General features: G+C 37.9%; 4 protein-coding genes across 4 annotated transcripts; 3 read left to right on the forward strand and 1 right to left on the reverse strand.

The window, feature by feature from the left end:
• Positions 1-385: 385 nt before the first annotated feature.
• On the forward strand, positions 386-3,594 carry LOC149380227 (Tic22-like family protein). The gene is made up of 8 exons (XM_089602372.1): positions 386-903; positions 963-1,060; positions 1,141-1,220; positions 1,358-1,399; positions 1,476-1,606; positions 1,698-1,878; positions 1,971-2,149; positions 2,744-3,594. The coding sequence occupies exons 1-8, from the start codon at positions 581-583 to the stop codon at positions 3,222-3,224; spliced, it is 1,515 nt and encodes a 504-aa protein (XP_089458498.1). The 5' UTR covers positions 386-580; the 3' UTR covers positions 3,225-3,594.
• A 5,366-nt stretch (positions 3,595-8,960) lies between these two features.
• Positions 8,961-10,275, forward strand: WRKY27 (WRKY DNA-binding protein 27). Its single transcript, XM_089604114.1, has 3 exons — positions 8,961-9,400; positions 9,483-9,593; positions 9,993-10,275. The coding sequence occupies exons 1-3, from the start codon at positions 8,961-8,963 to the stop codon at positions 10,273-10,275; spliced, it is 834 nt and encodes a 277-aa protein (XP_089460240.1).
• Positions 10,276-14,900: 4,625 nt separating this feature from the next.
• LOC149380229 (NADH-ubiquinone oxidoreductase-like protein) lies at positions 14,901-16,824 on the forward strand. The gene is made up of 2 exons (XM_089603075.1): positions 14,901-15,330; positions 16,223-16,824. The coding sequence occupies exons 1-2, from the start codon at positions 15,018-15,020 to the stop codon at positions 16,429-16,431; spliced, it is 522 nt and encodes a 173-aa protein (XP_089459201.1). The 5' UTR covers positions 14,901-15,017; the 3' UTR covers positions 16,432-16,824.
• Positions 16,825-16,880: 56 nt separating this feature from the next.
• On the reverse strand, positions 16,881-19,837 carry LOC149380230 (Pentatricopeptide repeat (PPR) superfamily protein). Its single transcript, XM_089603074.1, has one exon. The coding sequence runs from the start codon at positions 19,635-19,637 to the stop codon at positions 16,968-16,970; it is 2,670 nt and encodes an 889-aa protein (XP_089459200.1). The 5' UTR covers positions 19,638-19,837; the 3' UTR covers positions 16,881-16,967.
• Between the last annotated feature and the right edge of the window lie 416 nt (positions 19,838-20,253).

The following is a 20,253-nucleotide window of genomic DNA, read 5'->3' on the forward strand; positions in this document are numbered from 1 at the left end:
ATTACCTGTATAAAATAGCCAGCAATTCAAACTAAATTACTTATCAGTTTTGACAATAATCAATATACTACGTGGGTATAATTTTAATTTCATCTAGGTTTAAAATAATATGATAAAAAAATTAAAAAAATATAATATAAGAAATTGATTTAAATAGGCTATAAAAATAAAATATAAAACAGTCGTATATAAGTTGTGACAAATTTAAACAATTTTAAAATAGTTTGTTTTGGAGGATATAGTTTAAATTGAAATATATAGTCAAAGTATGAGTTGATAGTGCAAAAAAATGATAAAGATAAAAGTAATTTGTGCTTTAAGAATAAGGATAAATAAATATCAAATATAAACCATTTTCAGTCCCATTTTCAACAAAGACTCGAGATCGAGAGACGGTAAAATTGTAGAAGATTTCTTCTTCAATCCCTGCTTTCTTTTTTCTTTGTTTTCCCTTATTTATTATTTCCCTTATCTCTCCTTAATTTTTCACTTTTCATCTTCTTCCTCTTCTTGTCGCACACATTGCGTTCCACCAAATACTGACCATTCACACCCAAAGCTCCGACCTTTTTCGTGGTTCATGGCCTCTCCGACCACATCAAACAAACCCAAAACCATCTCTACCTTCAACGCCCCTTCCCGCCTCTGCTTCCCATTCCCTCTCTCCGCCGCCTTCGACGGAGCTCTACCTCCTCCTCCGCCGCCGCCTCCGGGCACCGCCTCGGCTCCGGTTTCCTCTGCGGCGGAATTACCGTCGTCGGTGAGGATTCCGGTGGCGAAAACGGGCTCTAATGGCGGGTCTGGACCGGCGTTCGTGGGTCAGGTTTTCAGCATGTGCGACCTCTCCGGGACCGGACTCATGGCCGTCTCTACCCACTTCGACGTCCCTTTCATCTCCAAAAGGTTCGCTCTTTGATTGTTTATTATTTTGGGTATGAATAATTTTGGGTTGAATTTTGAAGAACGCCAGAGTGGCTTAAGAAGATGTTTGCGACGGTCACGAGGAGTGAGAGGAAAAAAGGTCCTGTCTTTCGCTTTTTCCTTGACTTAGGCGATGCAGGTTTGTGATGACGATTTTTGTTTCATTGTTTAATCTCTTTGTATTTTATTTCTTCTTATCTTTCTGCTATTTGATTGTAGTTTCGTATGTCAAACGGCTGAATATTCCGAGCGGCGTGGTCGGTGCTTGTCGGCTCGATCTAGCTTATGAGCACTTCAAGGTACTCCATCAAAAATCTATGACTGTGTGTGTGACCATTTGTTTCAAATATGTTTTCGATTGCAGTCTTGTGGGTTTCGCAGTTGAGCTGTTCGATATTTGTACACGCTAACGGTTCTCCCTTTTCCTTTTTGGCAGGAAAAGCCTCACTTGTTTCAGTTTGTTCCGAATGAGAAACAGGTTTGAAACAGAAATCCTCGAAAAGTGAATACGAAATTGCGATACGTAGTGAAAAAACTGATGCTCGGTTCTGCAGGTAAAGGAAGCCAACAAACTTCTCAGGACGATGCCTCAATCGAACGACGGTTGCAAAAAGGTCGAAGGTGTTCCGGTCTTCAGCGCCCATAATTTGGATATCGCAATCGCAACGACCGAAGGAATCAAATGGTCTAATTTTTTTCTTTAATCATTATAAAGTTTATTTTTATTTTTATATTTTATCATTGCCTCTGATTTTTATGTTTATATGTTTGTTCAGGTACACGCCGTACTTCTTCGACAAAAGCATGCTCGACAACATTCTAGAAGAGTCCGTTGACCAGCACTTCAATTCCATGATTCAGACGCGTCACGTCCAGCGGAGACGGGACGTGATCGACGACAACATCTCGGCTGAAGTGATGGAGGAAATGGGCGATAACTTGTGGGAGCCTCCAGAGGTGAAAACTCGAAAAAAAATTTATTTTCCCCCAATTAAGAACTTTAGGAATCGGTGATTGCGTGACTGGAAAATTTTACTTTTTTGGGGCAGGTACATGAAGCAATGGAAGAGATGGGCAATCCGGGAATACCTTTGAGCGTCATCACAAAAGCTGCCGAAATGCAACTCCTTTATACCGTCGATAGAGTACTCCTCGGCAACAAGTGGTTACGTAAAGCAATGGGAATTCAGCCGAAATTCCCTTATATGGTCGACTCGTTCGAGAAAAGGTACTTTTCATATATACACAGTATATGTGTTTTCGGACAAATTTGACCTCTTTTTTCGACTTGACCTTGTAAAGTATAAAACATGTTCAATTTCGTCCTTGATGTTTGAAAAAGTGTTTTGTGTCACAAAGTTTAGTCCTTTACAAGTTCAACATGTTAAACCTCCAGGGAATTATAGATGATAATGTTCTTAACATGAAGGCTGGGTTTGAAAAAAGATGTCAAATTTCAAGGACTATTCATGAGGTTTTGTCCCAAGGGATGAAATGCTGGTTGCTGATGATTGGCCGATAGATCTCTTTTATGGAAATGTCTGGCTGATCGGAATGTCGACGAGAATATTTTATGTCACCAATTTTTGTTTGCGGCCGGAAATTTTCATTTGTTTCCCATGGAAATAAATAATAATAATAAAAAAAATCACCAGAAAGTTGCTGGTTTTCGCCAGAATTTCGGCGAAAAACCAGGAACAAAGCGAAACAAGCGGCTTTTGCCTGCCGATATCCACTGATAAGCAAATTTTCGGCAACCTTTTAAACTCTTGATTTGTCCCATAATTTCATATATCATATTGTGTTTTTTGTGCCACTACAGGAGCGCAGCTTCGGCTTTGAGAGCCTTGTCGACCCCGTCCATAGCCAACTCAGAGGCCCAAAACCGCGATGCAGATTTCGTGCCGTCTTCGGGGGCGCCGGGGTTCCTCGGTCAAAGTCAAACCACCGAGATGGGCGTACGAGATTTACGGCTTCCTTTCGGAAACTGGCTCGGTCCGAAGCAGAGCGAAGCCCCTCCCCCAAAGGAATGGCAGAGTCAGTTCCTCCCGAAGATCACGATGGTGGGAGTGTCGACGGGCGAGATGGGAGAGATGAGCAAAGCCAAGGTGAAGCGGACGATGAAGGACTTGACCAACGAGCTCGAGCACATCGATCAGGGAAACGACACCAACGCTTTGAGCGACGAGTTCCGCGCCGAAGATCGGGACCCGCTTTTCGTTGCCAACGTCGGGGATTACCAATCGGGCAACCTCGCAAAGAGCGGCAATAAATCGGCGCGGTGGATTCGCAGAGCAAGCTGAAGAGTTTTTTTTTGCCTTCATGATGGTATTTTTTTTTTTTTTGCTGTGCTGTGAATAGACTATTCATGAGGATCGAGTCCTATGTCAAAAAAAAAAAAAAAAAAAACTATAACGTGGGATGTTGTTACCAAAAATTAGACCAAACTAGTGCATAGGAAATTTTTTATCCTCCTTAAATTTAAGCGATCTTTTCGTTGGTAAAGCAAGCGTGTAGGGGTTTTTGCTAAGAAGATTACTTGCTGAACTGAAGTGGTTGCATGAGAAAATTGTAAAATAAATTGAGCAAGATGTTATATGACAAGTTCTCTTGCTTGACGTAAGGCTTTGTGTTTGAGTTTATCATTAAGTAAAACAAAATTTACTGCTTCAATGAGTTTCCCTTGTCATTTCAATACAAGCCTCGTTCATCTCTGTCTGCCATAGCATAATTTTTTTTTTAAATTCTATTTAATTATAAAAAATTTACTTGCCTTTACCCATGGATTAAAATCTCGCGCGAGATGGGGGTATCTCGCGCGAGATCTCGCATTTTGGAAGTCTGCGAGAGAGGTACGAGTATATCTCGCAATTTTAGCTAAATCTCGCGAGATCTCGTGCAACTTCTCGCGTTATGAATACCCTCGTTTCTCGTCCGGGTGTAATGTTATTTTGCTCGTTTTTCCCTCATTTCCGCGTTCTTTCCGCATGAGAAGAAGAGAAGCTGAAGCTTCGTTTCTCGCGCGACCGAAGACCAAATCTGTGTAGATCTCGCCGGATCTCGCACGGGAGGGTCATTTCTCATCCGGTGGAGGCGTAAAGCTGCTCAAATCTCGCCGTGTACCGCGTCTTCCGCGGGGTAAGCTTCAAAATTTGAATATTTTTTTTTAATGGATTGTTGAGTATTTTTGAATGGATTGTTGATATTGATTTATTATAATCCGAATTTAGGTAGTAATTTTGAATAATTTGATGATGTTGTTAATGTTGATTGGGACGGGTTTTTTTTATTCCGAATTTGGGCAGTAATTTTAATAATTTGATGTTGTTAATGTTGATGTTGTTTTGATTTTGAAATGGGTTTTTTTCATCCGAATTTAGGAAGTAATTTTTGATTATATGTTGTTAATGTTGATGTTGTTTTGAAATGAGTTTTTTGTTTTTTATCCGAACTTAGGTAGTAATTTATTTAATTAGATGTTGTTAATGCTGATGTTGTTGTTTTGTGTGAGAACTCCCTATTATACGTGTATCTGTATTTGTTTTCTTTATTTAGTGTGACTTTGTTTGAGAACTCTCTATAACACGTGTATTGATTTGTACTCTATTTAGAATTTTATGTATGGAATGTTGAAAACTTTATTTTAAAATTTATTTTTTTGTGTATCCTAAATTTATACAAAATCTTAATTAAAAAGTTGTTCAAACCAAAACCCATTAGGAATAAAAAAAATAAAAAAAAAATAAAAATAAAAAAAACTTAAATTTTGGTGTGAAATATACTTTTACATATAAAAAAACAATATATATATATATATATAATAAAAAATATTTCTGTTTTCTTTTTAAAAAGTTTGGTCTGTGATGTCCATGAGTTGAGTTTTTTATAGGTACAAATTGGCTCGATACACTAGGATCTTCAATACGCTTGTTTCAGCTTGACCTGTTATGAAAAAAAAGGTCGGAAAGACCATCAACTCCTTAAAAGAGGGTTGGACCAAGTGGTTCACGAGCTTTCCATCTCTTTTGACATGTTTACTTGTTAGTATACTACACATACATACGAGATTTTACACATACGTGCGAGATTAAAGTTTGTTGTTTCATAATTTACTTTGAATTTCCGTAAAAATAAAAATAAAAAGTGTTATTTCATTATCATGTTTTTTTTTTCTTTTAGGTTGAGCAAAACATCTAACACACCTTTTGGATTTCGTTACAACGAGAGTTAATGGGTGTGTTTGGTATGCATCTCAAAAACTGTTTTTGAGATAAAAAAAATTGGAAACAAAAAGTGAAAATTGTGTTTGGTAAAATTTTCGGAAATTTTTTTTAAAATTTTTTGGAGTTGTTTTGTAAAAGAGTAAAGAAAACTGAAAACAAATAAAATGTGTTTTTGGAAAAAAAAGTTATTCTCTTCTCTCATCTTTCTCCTCACCCGCGCGCAAGACTTGAAAAAAAAAAATATGGCCATCTTCTTCAATCATCACCGAGCCTCACCATCGCCGCCAAATAGTTTTCATTTTTTTTTTCATTTTTTCAAAAACAAAAATGAAAACTGTACCAAACAGTTTTTTTAGTTTTTTCAATTTCTCAAAAACAAAAATGAAAACTGTACCCAAACAGCTTTTTGAAAACAACTGCAAAATAATTTTTCAGTACAACTACAAAAATTAGAAAATATAAAAAAAAAATTGAGTTAACTACCAAACGGGTCCAATATGATTTCCTCCAATGTTATAGGGTTAAATATCAAAGTCAAAATGAACTTATTAGCTAAATTTGTCTCCAACAGTGACCAAAAGACCCTCGTCCCCACCGTGTAAGCATGCTGTTGAACTTGAATCGGAGCCCATTTCCGACGTCCGATCAAGCATCAACTAGTCCTTACACGTTATAAGCCACTTATCACTATATGCTTAATATTTTTAACGTTAATATGTCACTTTTAAGGTAATTATTAAGCTTGAAGTAATATACCATACTCTTATTAATTTTTTTAATTTTATTTTAAAAAAAACGGATATATCATACTCTTATTTCAGCAGGCAATATATCTTACAATTTATAGTCTTCTAGAGTTTATTGTATTAAAATAAACTAGAATTCAGCAAGCTGTCGAGGTATGGCGATAGAAAAATAAAAATATTATTATATAATTTTTATTTTCTTTCCAAAGCTTGACTAATTTAGCCACGTGCCTTGACTAAGGTGAAAATATGCTTCATCCTTCTTTTTGGTATCCAATGAAAAGCGATCACGATCAAGGTAGACAGTTCTGTTTTTCTTTTTCTTTTCCAGGAACTTTTTACTTTCCATGTCAGCAAAGATAACATATATATATATATCAAAAGTCTCACATCGGACTCTTTATAAGACTTATAGGTTACTCCTCTAATTATCAATCTTAGTTTTAGATGGAACCCCACACTTTTAAGATGGTATCAGAGCGGGGCCCATTCTCGATTGTGGGTTACACGCTTCCATGGAACCCCACACCTTTAAAAATATAATATGTGAGACTTTTATAACATACGTGACTCCTCATACTGTCGGTCGTTGTATATTTGTATGTTGAGACATTTCTATTATGAAATCAAGTATATTGCTTCATCATCAATTTTATAAACCATTAGACTTGCGTTTAATTAGTATTATGATCATTTTTGCTGTAATTTTAGACCAACGTTGATATAAAAGTGCACAAACCATGAATTTATAAAACTGGGCAACACACGTTAGTATTTAGATGCACAAGTGTTGATCCATATTCGTCATAAAAAACGCGTTTCGCCACCTTTCATTTCATTTAATGCCCAGAATCCAAAAAGAAGAAAAGTAAAAATAAATTATGCTTTTTCAGTGGATAATGTACTCAAAACCCTTTTTCCACCTTTGGTATGTCATTAATTAGCCCGATTTTGTTGCTCTTTAAGCACTTTATCAAAGGCAACTCTTTTGCTAATAACAAGGCATGAAAAAAAAAACGTTTTTTATTCTCTCCTCAAATGCGAGCGTTTAATGACTCTAAAAGAAGAGGTCATTGAAATGTTTTTTTAGAAAAAGAAAAAAAAAAATGAAAAAGATGTCACGTTAAGCAACACATGGTAATATAACAGCCAAAAGAAATCGCTGCATTGCAACCACTTGTATCGTTAGTAACCAGAGCGTTCTAATATTTCATGCAAAGTGATTCCAAAAAGCATTTGTTTTTTTAAATGTGAAGTATTTACTCGAAATTAAGAGCTAAAAACAAGTGTTTACGTCAATTTTCGTTGATAATTTCGATACGTAATCGTGTTGTCACACAAAGGCTTACCATGTAAAGCATGCACCAATGAAAATAGAGCTCTTGAATTGAACAAAGCTAACAAGGACCTCCTCTAGCTAAGTGGGTCCCATAAAGGTCCAAATATTTGATCACCACGTGGCAGACGATAAAGCCAGGTGTTTTTTTTATCTGTGCAGGTCCCATTGTGAGTTTCAGGTGGGTCCCGTTCCCATCTCCCATATAATTTAGTGTTATTTAATCAATCAGTGTTGCGAGATACAAATAATATTATATTTCCTTTCAAGCAAAAAAAAAAAAAAATAATAAAATAAATTATACGATATTTATTTTTTGAGGAAATAAGCATTACGAAGTAAGTAAGTAACTCTATAATTTACATGGAGAAGTAACTGTATTATTTTTTATTTCTCAAAAGACAGTGATATATCATTATTGGGATTAAACAAAGTAAATGGTAAAATTATTTTAAATTTATACGACCTACACTTTGTGTCCAAAAGAAAATTTGACATGCAGAGTCGCATGAAGTTTCATTATTATTATTATAGGTAGTAAGTAAACCTGTATCATGCATGGAGTTACGTGTAAATATATTCAAATTTTCGTGACTTTTTTGGGATAAAAGTTAAAATAAACAATGTTTTTTGTTCACAAGTACTATATTACATACTGTATTTTAGTTTTATTTTACATGAACTAATTGGAAACGATGATGAACTCTTTTTATATTTAATTTTGAATTTAGAATTTTCGAAAATTAAATATTAATGAACTAAGTGACCTTTTTTTGTAGAAAATTTTAATTCAAGATGTATGATATGTTGTGAACTTGTGATGTTTTCTCGACAATTACTAAAAAAAATGCTTATTTATACTTATGGACCTTATATTGGACGATCTAATTGTACTATCATTCGGAAGGCTCATTGATCATTGATGAATTATGTCTACAACTTTTACGCATTTTAACATATTGCGATCCCTTTTTCCGGCGCAAATAGTCTATGTACTTTGAAGCTTTTGCACCTAGAGCTTTTGTCGACTTCCTGTAAAAAAAAAAATACAAAATCTCAGCTGTGATCTTATTTTTCATAGTTAAATCTCAGTTCACCCGATAATATCATTACCAACCAAACTATATAAAGTTTTAGTAATAAAAAATTGCAGGCAGCACACTTGAAGTTCATTAAAAAAAATTTATTACGTGATGTTTTTTGTACATATATTATCTTAGAAATAAGGTCACGTACATTGTACATTTCCGATTTAATCAGAAATTGATTGAAATGTCTAGTAAAAATGTCACAGTCATAAAAAAAATGAAATTTTAAAACTTAATAGGGATCAATTAGCTAAAGTGTGTAAACTACAAGCGCCAAAATTGCAAATAAACCTAAATACAAACAAAAACATGCACCAAATGAAGCCAGCGGTGAATTCCCTTTGACCATTACAACAAAAGTCAAAGCCAAAATGGCGAAGCGAAAAATACGGGTCCTTTCCAGAAAAAAAAAAATCAAATTAAACAATACACAAACAAAACAAAACGCATCGCTTTATTCTTAATTAGTTTAATATTATTATATTAAGTCCTGCCTGTTTGGCTATAAATAATAAACAATTATTCACCAACCCAACCCAGTAGTCAAGTTCAGTTATCCACCATTTCCTTTCTCTCACTCTCACTTATTCTACTTCCCAAAGTCAGCGCAGTCCTTTCTCTCTCTCTCCACTCGGTCCCACCAAAAATGTCTGAAGATTGGGACCTCAACGCCGTGGTACGAAGCTGCAACTTCACAGCGCCGCCCATAACCGCCCAAACCCATGGCCTCAATCACATCTCCGCCACGTCATCATCCCAACCCACCCAGACCAAAAGCTTTCCGTTTCTAAACGACGTCGCTTTCAAGGAGCTTCAACAGCAGTTCTTCTTCTACAAACCGCCACCTCAGCAATCCTCCTCCGTCTCCTCTTCCTCCTCCTCCTCCTCCTCCTCCACCACCGTCTCCCTCGCCGCCGATAAGCTCTCCGATCTCGGCGGCGCTTGGACGAGGCTCAGCTTTTCCGACCAACCCGCCGCCAAACCCGAGACGAAAAAGGCCGTCAACCCTGACGCGCGTGCCGTTTCTAGGCGCGTGATGAACGACGTGCGACCGGAGCATCTCCTTTATAGGCCGCAAATCAAAAGGTGATAATATCGCGTCATTTTTTTTTTCCCTGGATATGTATTATATTATTTGTTGCATGGTTTTAAAATTACAATTTTACAGGAAGAATATGAAGAAAGTGGTTCGCACGATGACTAAGGAGAGTCTCTATTCCGACGTTTGGTCTTGGCGTAAATACGGCCAAAAGCCCATCAAAGGCTCTCCACACCCAAGGTTCTGTATATGAAACCAAAAATCATATGTATATAAATCGATGAATGTGTAAAATTGATTGTGAATACAAATCAAGAACACATATTTAACGTCAAAAATCAAAGTCCGGAAAAAATAATTACAATTCGTGACGTGACATTAGCTAAGGTCCGATATCAAGATCAATTGACAAAGAGAAGAGTAACACATGACTCTATAAAATTTTGTCGATCCACATTTTGATATATGGGATTCTTAACGGCATAAAATGTCATAAGAATGTGATAAAATCCTAAGAGAAAAATAAGAACACATAATTAAATTATTTATTAGACAATTTCAGATTTTTAGGCATGGCGGGTCGAATTCATTCGGATCATAAAACTTTAACGCACATTTTGCATGCTGACATTGTACCAGGAACTACTATCGGTGCAGCAGCTGGAGAGGGTGTCCGGCGCGTAAACAAGTCGAGCGGAGCCAGAAAAACCCAGATTTGTATGTTGTCACATTCTCCGGCGAACATCGTCACGCTCGCTCCTCCTCTGACGAAGACCGTCCCCACATCCCCTCTGTCACCTTGCCTCTGCCACCGCCCCCAGATGTATCAGTCCCGGAGAAAACAATGGAAGAAGAAGAGGAGGATCAACTTTTCGCTAATCTTGATGAGGTGGACCTATTCGATGGCTTCTTCTTCGACTAGGGTTCGATTCTCGTGGGTGGTGGTAATTAGGGAGTCGCCGGAGAGCCGCCGTAAGGTGGTTGGCTTTTAGATATCTAGTTTATCTTAATGTGTGCATGGTTTAGTTTTATATAATGTTTTATAAGTTTGTGTTAATTAGAAAGAAATAAAGAAGAGAGAGATAGATGAAGAAATCTAATTTCTCTCCATAAATGTAGGTTTGTACTCTTGTATGTTACTTTTTTATATTTTAATTTAAATGGTTTGACCGGCTTTTTTCCCTAATTTGATATCCTTATATATAATTAAATATGATATATAATATAACGCCAGTGTCGAACTATAATTTTGTATATACATATATATTATATTTGACGTTTCCAAAGTGGAATGAGCAGGCATTGCAAGACCAAATGACTCTGACGAGCTTTACAGTACTAGTAAGAATTTTTATGTTATAACGCATAAATTTAGTATAAGAGACCAAACTTTAATATTACATAGATATATGTATATATATATATATATATATATATATATATATATTATATTTTATGGTTCGACACGGCTTTTTTTTTTTTTTTTTTGGCTCAAGAAGGTTCGACATGGTTGTGATTTCGAAATGATTCTTTCTGTGTGTTTGAAAATCCAGGTAAATCATACACGTCAGCAAACGGTTTTGGTTGTCAGTTATGTGACTATGTGTCAGTCATTGGGAATTGAGAAACTCATTTTCCACCTGAACAGTTATATAGAAACAAACAAAAAGAAAAAAAAAAAAAAAGTAATTGAGACCGAACGATAAGAAAATAAAAAAACAATCAATTTCACGGCCTTTTTACACTTTTTAGTGGAAGTGTCAAATACCAGCTTCCTAGGTCAATGCCACGTGGCTGAAGAATGGGTGCTGCATGAAAATTGAAAAGTAACACGAGTGTTACATTTTTTATTTTATTTTTGCTCGACGAGTGTTACATTTTTCTTTTTAACAAAAATGACTTTCATCAAAGAATCAGCGCCCACTAATATGATGATATGAGTGAGGTTTGGATCACATATCAGTGAATCCCACTTATATTAGAATAACAGCGGACGCTGATTTATCTATTATCTTTTTTTTTATTATTATTATTCTTTCTAAACATGAGTCGAGATTTGTCTATAAAGTACTATGAACATCATGGGAAACTTAATTGAACGAGTGTTTGGGACTATAATATATTACTATTGTTTTCTCTTGTCAGAGACGTGGCCTATCGGCAGTGACGGAGCCAGAAAAGCCCATCAAGGGGGGCTAATTTGAAAAAAAAAATCAGGGGACTTGATTGTAAAGAATTTATAAAAATTGGGCCAAAAGTATAAATTTTCAAGGAAAAATTGGCTAAAAGTGCAAAAAAAAAAAAATTGAAGGGGGGCTTCTGGGCCTATGCTGGCTCCGTCATTGCCTATCGGTGACATGCAGGACCGGCTTCTCTAGTGACACGTGAGATTAATTGCGTGTGATAACTAATTATAGTGTGTCTGAATAATGAAAAATACAACTAAATTAAAAATTCATTTAATCGGAGAAAGAAGTATCTTGATGAACGATGTCAAATACGGTTGTTACTTGGAGAATGTACAAGAGTATGGTGTGATTAAGTTGTTGTATTGAAATTTAACCTCATTGGCTATTTACTTTGAATTTAAATATTATGTACTTCGTCGGATCAGTTAGTTGATGATGTTTTATTTATTGTTTTAATTGAGTAAATTGGTATATCGAAAACAACAATATTAGATTGAAATTACTACAACAATTTAATTGAATTTAAATTAGTATGTTTTAATTGTTTTAAATCAAATTATTTAATTTCAATAACCAATACTACATATTAGATGGTCATTATATTTAGAGAGAATGAAAATTACTCTAGAGATGAGAGCATTGCAAAATATTGAATTCCGATAATTAAAATCCTCGAATACTTATTCTTATCGATAGAAGATTAGGTAAATTAAATAAATAACTTTTGCATACCTTTTTAAGATTACTTCTCTCCGATAATGTCGCCTCGCTCTTCGCTCTCGAATTTGGTTTAGATTGATTCTAAAAAAGCTTATTTCCTTCTAAAAGATGGCGTGAAAGGCAACTATTTTAGTTTTTTATACGTTTATGCACTCTATTTCTCATCGACCATTCAACATTTTATACTCGGTATGACGGAATTTCCAAAGAACACGATAAACTTTATTCATTTTAATTTTTATGATTATGTCACAACAATAACGTCTATGATTGACACATTTCATATGAATCTGGCCATTGACCGTCACATCATTATACGTCTATGATGTTTGCTATAAAAGTCTTAATCGTATTTATTATATGTATATTGTTGCTTTGTTTTTTATTTTTTTTTATTTTCCTGATATAAAATATACGTTCAACGACAACATATATTGTCGGTGAAAATCATATTCAGCGATAGAGCAAAGGCAACAACAAGTGTAGGCCAATATTTCAATAGAAAGCACTTAAATGATAGTAAAGTACCCTATACCAATGTTAATTTATGGACAGTCTAGCAAAGTAGACACTTGCAGACGTTGATTTTGCAAACTATCTAACGTTTCGTTAATTTTGTAATTTAGTCATTAAAAAAAATAAACGATTCAATAACAAGTGTACGCCAATATTTCAATAGAAAGCACTTAAATGCTAGTAAAGTACCCTATACCAATGTACGTTCAACGACAACATATATTGTCGGTGAAAATCATATTCAGCGATACAGCAAAGGCAACAACAAGTGTTGGCCAATATTTCAATAGAAAGCACTTAAATGATAGTAAAGTACCCTATACCAATGTTAATTTATGGGCAGTCTAGCAAAGTAGATATTTGCAGATGTTGATTTTGCAAACTATCTAACGTTTCGTTAATTTTGTAATTTAGTCATTAAAAAAAATAAACGATTCAATAAAGACCATAGTACCCTATAGTTACTAGCCCACATTTTCAAAATTAAATTAGTAAAAAAATAATAAGAGAAAGGAAACTAGATATCCAAATAAATCAATTAATTAATAATAAATAAATAAATAAAAACTAAATCATACTACACAATTCATGTAATAACTTTTAATTAATTTATTTTAGCAAGAAGAGGTGAAAACGTGATAAATGATTGACAACAAAAAATATCAAGGGCAAGCTCTGATCAATGCAGGAGTTTCGGGGGATTTTATATAATTTGTCGTTTTTTTATGTTTTTTTTTTCGCATCGACTTAAACTCCACTACTGCTTAGCGATTAATGCTATTTGTCAATGATCTAATCGTGTTGTTTTTTTCTTATTTTTTTTTCTTTTTTGTAATGTTTAGAGTGATTCACAAAAAAATATTTAACCAATTATATCGCCTTTAGGTAAATAGAGCTACAACATCTACAAATCTATATATTTTAGTCAAAATTATAAAAATAACAATGACTATTTTAAAGTAATTATTTTCAAAAGCTAGCCAATTATTATATTTAAAAATGAAATAGTAATTAGTAAATTAATCCTAAAACAGTAAATAAATTAAAAAATAAAAATTGTACAAGAATGAAGAAAAATGACTGTTTTCAATTTTAAAAAGAGATTTGTAACTAACTAGGCCACTTTAAACATGTGATTTTGGATCTAGCCTATGTTTGACAATTTGTAGGGATATAGTCAAATGACTTATGTGGCAATAATTAATGTCTGATTTGCCCTTATTTATTAATAAATTCGTCACTAAATTCGTCACTTTCTATTTCCTATTTTTTTTCAAATAATTTTGTTTGCATCAAAACTTAAAAAATTCGTATCTTTCGCATACGAACTCGAAATTGAGTGATTTCAAATCATACAAATTCGTGGCGTCGAGATCTTCAAAAATAGACCCAATGTGTTTGATGAAAAATTATGTTTAATGCATCATATTTACATTTCCATTTTTTTTATAATTTCAAAAAATTTCCGTTATTTCCATATTTAAAGTAGATTTTTCTACATCTATGGTATTAAACATTATTTTTCATCAAAAACAATATCTATTTTTGAAGATCTCGGTGTCACGAATCCGTAGGATTTAGAATCACTCAATTTCGAGTTCATATGAGATAGATATGGTTTTTTGAAGTTTTTATGTAAAAAAAGTGTCGGAAAAAAATAAGAGAGAGAAAATGACGAATTTATTAATAAATAAGGGTAAATAATACCTTAATTATTGCTACATAATCATGTTGGTTATTTCCCTAAAAGTTGTGAAACATAGGCTAAAAACAAATTTCATAGTTTCATTTTGGTTATTTCGCTAGAATGCCCTTTTAAAAACCTCATTTTCGCAATAAATATTTGAAGTTTGCTATTCTTACAATAAAGTATGAAAAACGGCTATGGAGAAGCAATAATCACTAGGATGTTTTACTCTGCTATATATCAGTCTAGACATTTTTCTGTTTTGTGGGCGTAGTAATCTATTGGTTGGGCTTTTGAGTGGGTCAGATATCAAAGCCCAAACGTTTTTTCTTGGTCATATTTGACGTGGCGAATAAAGATTCGCTACGTAATATCACTAAACTACATCCGAGCGCACCTAATTGATTCCAACACCACCGCAGTTCTCCTCGCTAAGCCCTTCTTCTTCTTCTTTAGGCCTTCCTTGCTGCGATTCAATACCTTCACGGTCCAGTAGAGAGAGAGAGAGATAGAGAGAGAGAGAGAGAGAGATTCGTCGAAACCCTAAGAGAGATGTTTCTGCGAGCGATTGCGCGGCCATTGTTGGCGAGGGTGAAGCCGACGACCGGGATCGTGGGACTGGACGTTGTGCCGAACGCGAGGGAGGTCTTGATCGAGCTCTACAGCAAGACTCTCGACGAGGTCCGAGCGATTCCCGAGGACGAGGGATACCGGAAGGCCGTCGAGAGCTTCACGCGCCACCGCCTGAAGGTGTGCCAGGAGGAGAACGACTGGGAGGTCATCGAGAAGCGGATCGCCTGCGGCCAGGTCGAGGAACTCATCGAGGAGGCTCGCGACGAGCTCACTCTCATCTCCAAGATGATCGGTCAGTACCTTTATAAATACTTTTATTCTGCAATGTCGTCTCTGTTCGGTAGAGGTTGCCATATATTGATTGAAATTTGAGAGAGACAGCTTTCTACCAGATTTTTTTATTTAGACGTATCTAGATAAATTTGAAAATTTTATTTTGATTATGGTTCTCTCAGGTCAAGACAATCTTTTTTTCCCTGTATGTTAAAGTTGATACTTGTTATCAGGGATTTGATAAACAAAAATGGGAAGAGTTTGAGAAGATGAATGTTCACTTAGACAATTAGAAACGTGATTGTTGTCTTAGAAACGTTGGGAATCGATACTGCTCAGAGACCTTAAGTTACTGCCAGAATGATATTTTGAAAGAGAATTGATTTGTGTTTCTTCATGGACTGTGATTCCAGTAGAAGAAAAGTTCATGTAGTTCTGAATAACTCGAAAGAAGATTGAATTGCCTGCTGTTGCTTTTGTGTTACCGCTGCATTTTGACCCCGTTGTGTTTGTCGATTTAAGCTTATCAAATAGGTTAATGCGAATGATTTAGAAGGCTTACTTGAATTTAATTTACACATTTGTAGTGATTGCATTTAATCGTTTGGATAAGAATTTATGATCTACTTAAAATTGGAAATACCTATATCAGTTGATCGTTTTTCGGTTTCTGGATCGAGGTTTGGAAATCACAAGGTGGCACTTTTCATCCCAAACATGTACTGCGATAGTCTGAACAACGAACATCCTACTAATAAATATAAATTAGAGCTCCGTGCAGATTCACGATTTTTAGGTTCTATGGCATTGTGTTTCGGTTCCTTCTTGTATAGCTCTCAATCCGTGTTTCCATTTTTTCGCTGCCTGAACTGTGACTTAGAAACTGATAAAGACGTGGGTTTTGTTTTCAGAGTGGGACCCGTGGGGCGTCCCTGAAGACCATGTAGTCGAGATAGTGGAAAACAACGCTCCGGTTCCACCACATGTTCCTATACACCGACCCGGTCCTCTTCCCCAAGACTTTTACAAAACGCTCGAAGACCTCACGGCTTCCTCGAAAAGGCCGCTACCTCCTCCGCCGGAAGTCTCCTCCATCACCGAGCCAGAAAAGAAAGAGTAAATTAATTTAGCCCGGGATCTGCAATATCTTTTTTTTTTCTTCCCCTCAGATGCTCTTTGCTAGATTGAACCGAGTTTGATAACGGGACAAGAAGCTTGACATGTTTAATAATGCGCATTTGACTCGCCTCACAGGCCCTTTTTCACTTCTCTTGTGTTTGGATTTTTTTGTGGTTGATCGCATTGTATCCAAAAGACGCCACGTTTTTTTTTTTTTTTTTTTTTTTTTTTTTTTTTTCTAGAATTTATCATTTTTTTTTAAATTATTATTATTTACTTTCAACCTGCAAAGTAAGTAGTCATGGAGTCATGGCAAAGCGTTTCGTGTGGCTGTAAAAGAGATGGAATCTCATAAACTATATGTTACTACAATGCAAATTATTAAGTTCTTCAAGTATTGGATATTCAAGAAGCAATTGTGTTTAATCAGTAATCACTGCCACTGAGTTGAAAATAGATCTGACAACGAGTACAATTCTAAAAATCCAAGACCTATCAGCCTATCACCAGTCCTTTTTTTTTTAACAGAGAGATTACTCAGCAGCCTCTGCACGAGCACTCACCTCTCTTGAAGCAATGAATTCGGTTCCCGTCTCGCACGGTGATCACTCTGTCAACAAGCCCAGAAATCAATGCTATGAAGTTGTGACACTCGCTGCAAATCCTCATGTTTTTGTTGACGTGTATCGGAGAATTCGGCGGCCTGTTGAGAAGACCGAACGTGACCGCCAACTTCTCACTGTGATAAGCCGAACCCTCCGTGCCTGTACTCGTCGTAAGTCCTAGTTCCCTCAGCTCGGTCGTCAACGATACTATTTTTCCGTGGATCTCGTCCATCTGCGGGTGAGACCGATCACCCGCGTCGAACACGTGAACTCTTTCCCTAACCTCTATCCAGCTCCGTCCCATGTTCTTGACCAACCCTCTGTCTCTCATCAGATCGCGGGTCTTCTTCGCCAGGTCAGCACGACCAGAGTCGTCGTACAAGTTGGCCTGGAGAGAGTAGAATGACGTGTCGTTCGGGTCGAGCTGAACGCCTCTTCGGAACATGTCTTCTCCGATGAGTAAGTTTCCGTGGAGTCTGCAAGAGCTTAACAACGTCTTGTAGATCAAAGGGTGTGGCTCGAAGGGGATGTGGCCGATCATTTCCATGGCGTTCTCGAGCTGCCCGTCTCGCCCGAGTAGATCCACTAAACAGACGTAGTGATCGAGCCGCGGGGCTATTCTGTACCTGATCTTCATGGATTGGAAATACTCGAGCCCGAGGTCAACAAGACCGCCGCGGCTGCAGGCAAAGAGCAGCGACGAGAACGTGACCGAGTCGGGTTCGAACCCCGATATTCTCATGTCGTCAAAGCTCGAGAGAGCTTCCGCGACGAGCCCGTTCGAGGCCAGCCCTGATATCAACCCGTTCCACGACACTATATCCGGCTCCGATACCTCTTTGAAGGCTCTGCGACCGTCGCTTTCGCTACCGCTTTTCCAGTACAAGTCGATCAACGCGTTGGAGACTGAGTTGGAGCCGCGGAAACCCGATTTGACCGCTTGGCAATGGAGTTGCTTTCCGGTCTCCGCCGACGATGCCGCGGCCGAGGCGGACAAGAATCCGGCGAGGCTGAACCCGTCCATCTTGACACCGTCGTCGCTCATGGGCTTGATGAGCGAGAGGGCTTTATCGGGCTGGCCCGACTTGTTCATCCGCGTGGCTAAGCCCGTGTACGTGACCACGTCTCTCCGCTTCATCGAGCTAAGAACTCGCCACGATTCGTTGACCATCCCGAGAGCTGCGTAAGCGTCCACGAGGGCGTTCCCCACGGCCATATCCGACCCCAGTTCGGACTTGATCACGAGCCCGTGGAGCTTCAGTGTCTGACTCCGAGACTTGACCACGCTGCAACCCCGGAGAACCGCGGAGATCGTGAACGAATTCGGTTCCAGTCCTCGGCTTCGCATACACGAAAACCACTCGAACGAGTCTCGTTCGAACCCGTGTTCGACCAAACCGGAGAGGAGAGAAGTCCACGAGACGACGTTCGGCGAGGCTATTTCGCAGAACGCTCTCAGAGCATCGTCAACACCGTGGCTCGAACACGTGGTGTACATCTCGACAAGCCCATTTCCGACCGAAACGTTGTCCTCCAAGCCAGCCGAGATAGCCCGGGAGTGAATCTGCTTTCCGAGCTCAAGCGACGAGACCGCCGAACAAGCCTTCAGGAGACTCGAATATGTGAAGCCGTTCGGTCTTACCCCGAAAGATTCCATCTCATTTAAAGCCGAAATAGCTTCCTTGACTCGCAAGCTACTGGTGAAGCCTGAAATGAGAGAGGTCCAGAGCAACACGTCCTTCTCGGTCGTCAAGTGCAAGACCTTCGTGGCCTCGACCATCCTCCGGGACTTCGAGTACATGTCCACGAGAGCGGTCTTCAGAGCCAGACTAAGCTTGATTCCCAGGACAATTAAATGGGTGTGAAGTAACTTCCCGTGATCACTCGGTGCCGCCAATAGCTTCACGAAAGTGAATTCGTTCGGAGAGATTCGGGCTCGGACCATCTCGGCGTAGTGCCTGAGAGCCGATCGCCATTTCCGAGCCTGGACGAGAGAAGAGATCATCGTGGTCCAAGACACAGTGTCCCCGCTACTTTTTATGTCTCCGAACACCTTACGAGCTGCGAGTGCGAGACCGGATTTCGCGTAGAAGTCCATCAGCGAGCTGAGGAGAAACGTGTTGGACCCGAACCCGAGTTTCACGGCGTATCCGTGAACACGACCAGCCTCGGCAAGATCTCCGGAATCGGAGCAAGCCCTCAAGACGCTCGAGCACGTGAACTCGTTCGGCCTCTCGCCGGAGACCACCATCGAGCCGAAGAGTTCAATCGCCTCGCTGGACTTTCTGCTCCTCGAGTAAGCCGAGACCAAGCCGGTCCATGAAACGACGTCTCTGTGAGGCATTTCGTCGAATAAGTGGCGTGCGGTTTCGGGTCCGAAGCACTTTGCGTAGAGAGTCAACAGGTTGTTGCACAGATAGAGGTTTCCGTGGAGACCCAGTTTGGTGATCGGACTGTGAACGCATAGACATTGTTCCAGTGACTCTGATGATGATGATCTGCATAGTGAGAGAAGAATCCTCAGGCACGTGTCTTCGAGACTGTGTTGGACTTCGTTTCTGTTGGTGAAGAGCTTGGTGGCCACTCTATTTGCTACGGACATAACACTCGATGCTTCGATTCTTTGAAATGAATAAAATGACGTCCAATGATGGTTCTTTTGCTATGTTTTTGCCTCAAAACATAGTGATGCGTGTGTGACTGTGTCATAGCATTTTTTTTATTACTTGCCCTCTGTGTTTTATATTTAAGAGGAAAATGAGTCACAAAATTATATACCTTATATGATTAATAGGAAAATATTATCTGTATCTTCCGTATTTTAGTTAAATTTTTGTCTGCATACATTGTATTTTTCAGGTAGATTACAATTTTAATTAGGATTGTTATGCCGTTATTTTCACATGTTATAAATAACATCCCGAATACAAAAAAAAAATAATGACACATCAAGCTCATACACAAAGCTCGAGCAGACAAGCAAACTCATGCGCCAAACTCTGAATCAACATTCATAAGATTGTCTCTCAAACGAGCTCTCAAAGCATGTTTTCAATCTAGACTCTTTGACAAATCTTCAAGACAAAGCCATAAACATGACCACCTGGTCGACCAAAGAAGAGGATCACCTGGCCGTCGTCACTCGGCCAAAACCACTGGGTCGTCTTCACTCGGTTAAGACCATCCGGCCGTCTTCACTCGGCCAAGATCACCTGATT

This window comes from Urtica dioica, chromosome 12, assembly GCF_054948205.1.
Source record: "Urtica dioica subsp. dioica isolate 48M chromosome 12, U.dioica_male_clone48M_v1_H2, whole genome shotgun sequence".
In the NCBI taxonomy this organism is placed as follows: domain Eukaryota; kingdom Viridiplantae; phylum Streptophyta; class Magnoliopsida; order Rosales; family Urticaceae; genus Urtica; species Urtica dioica.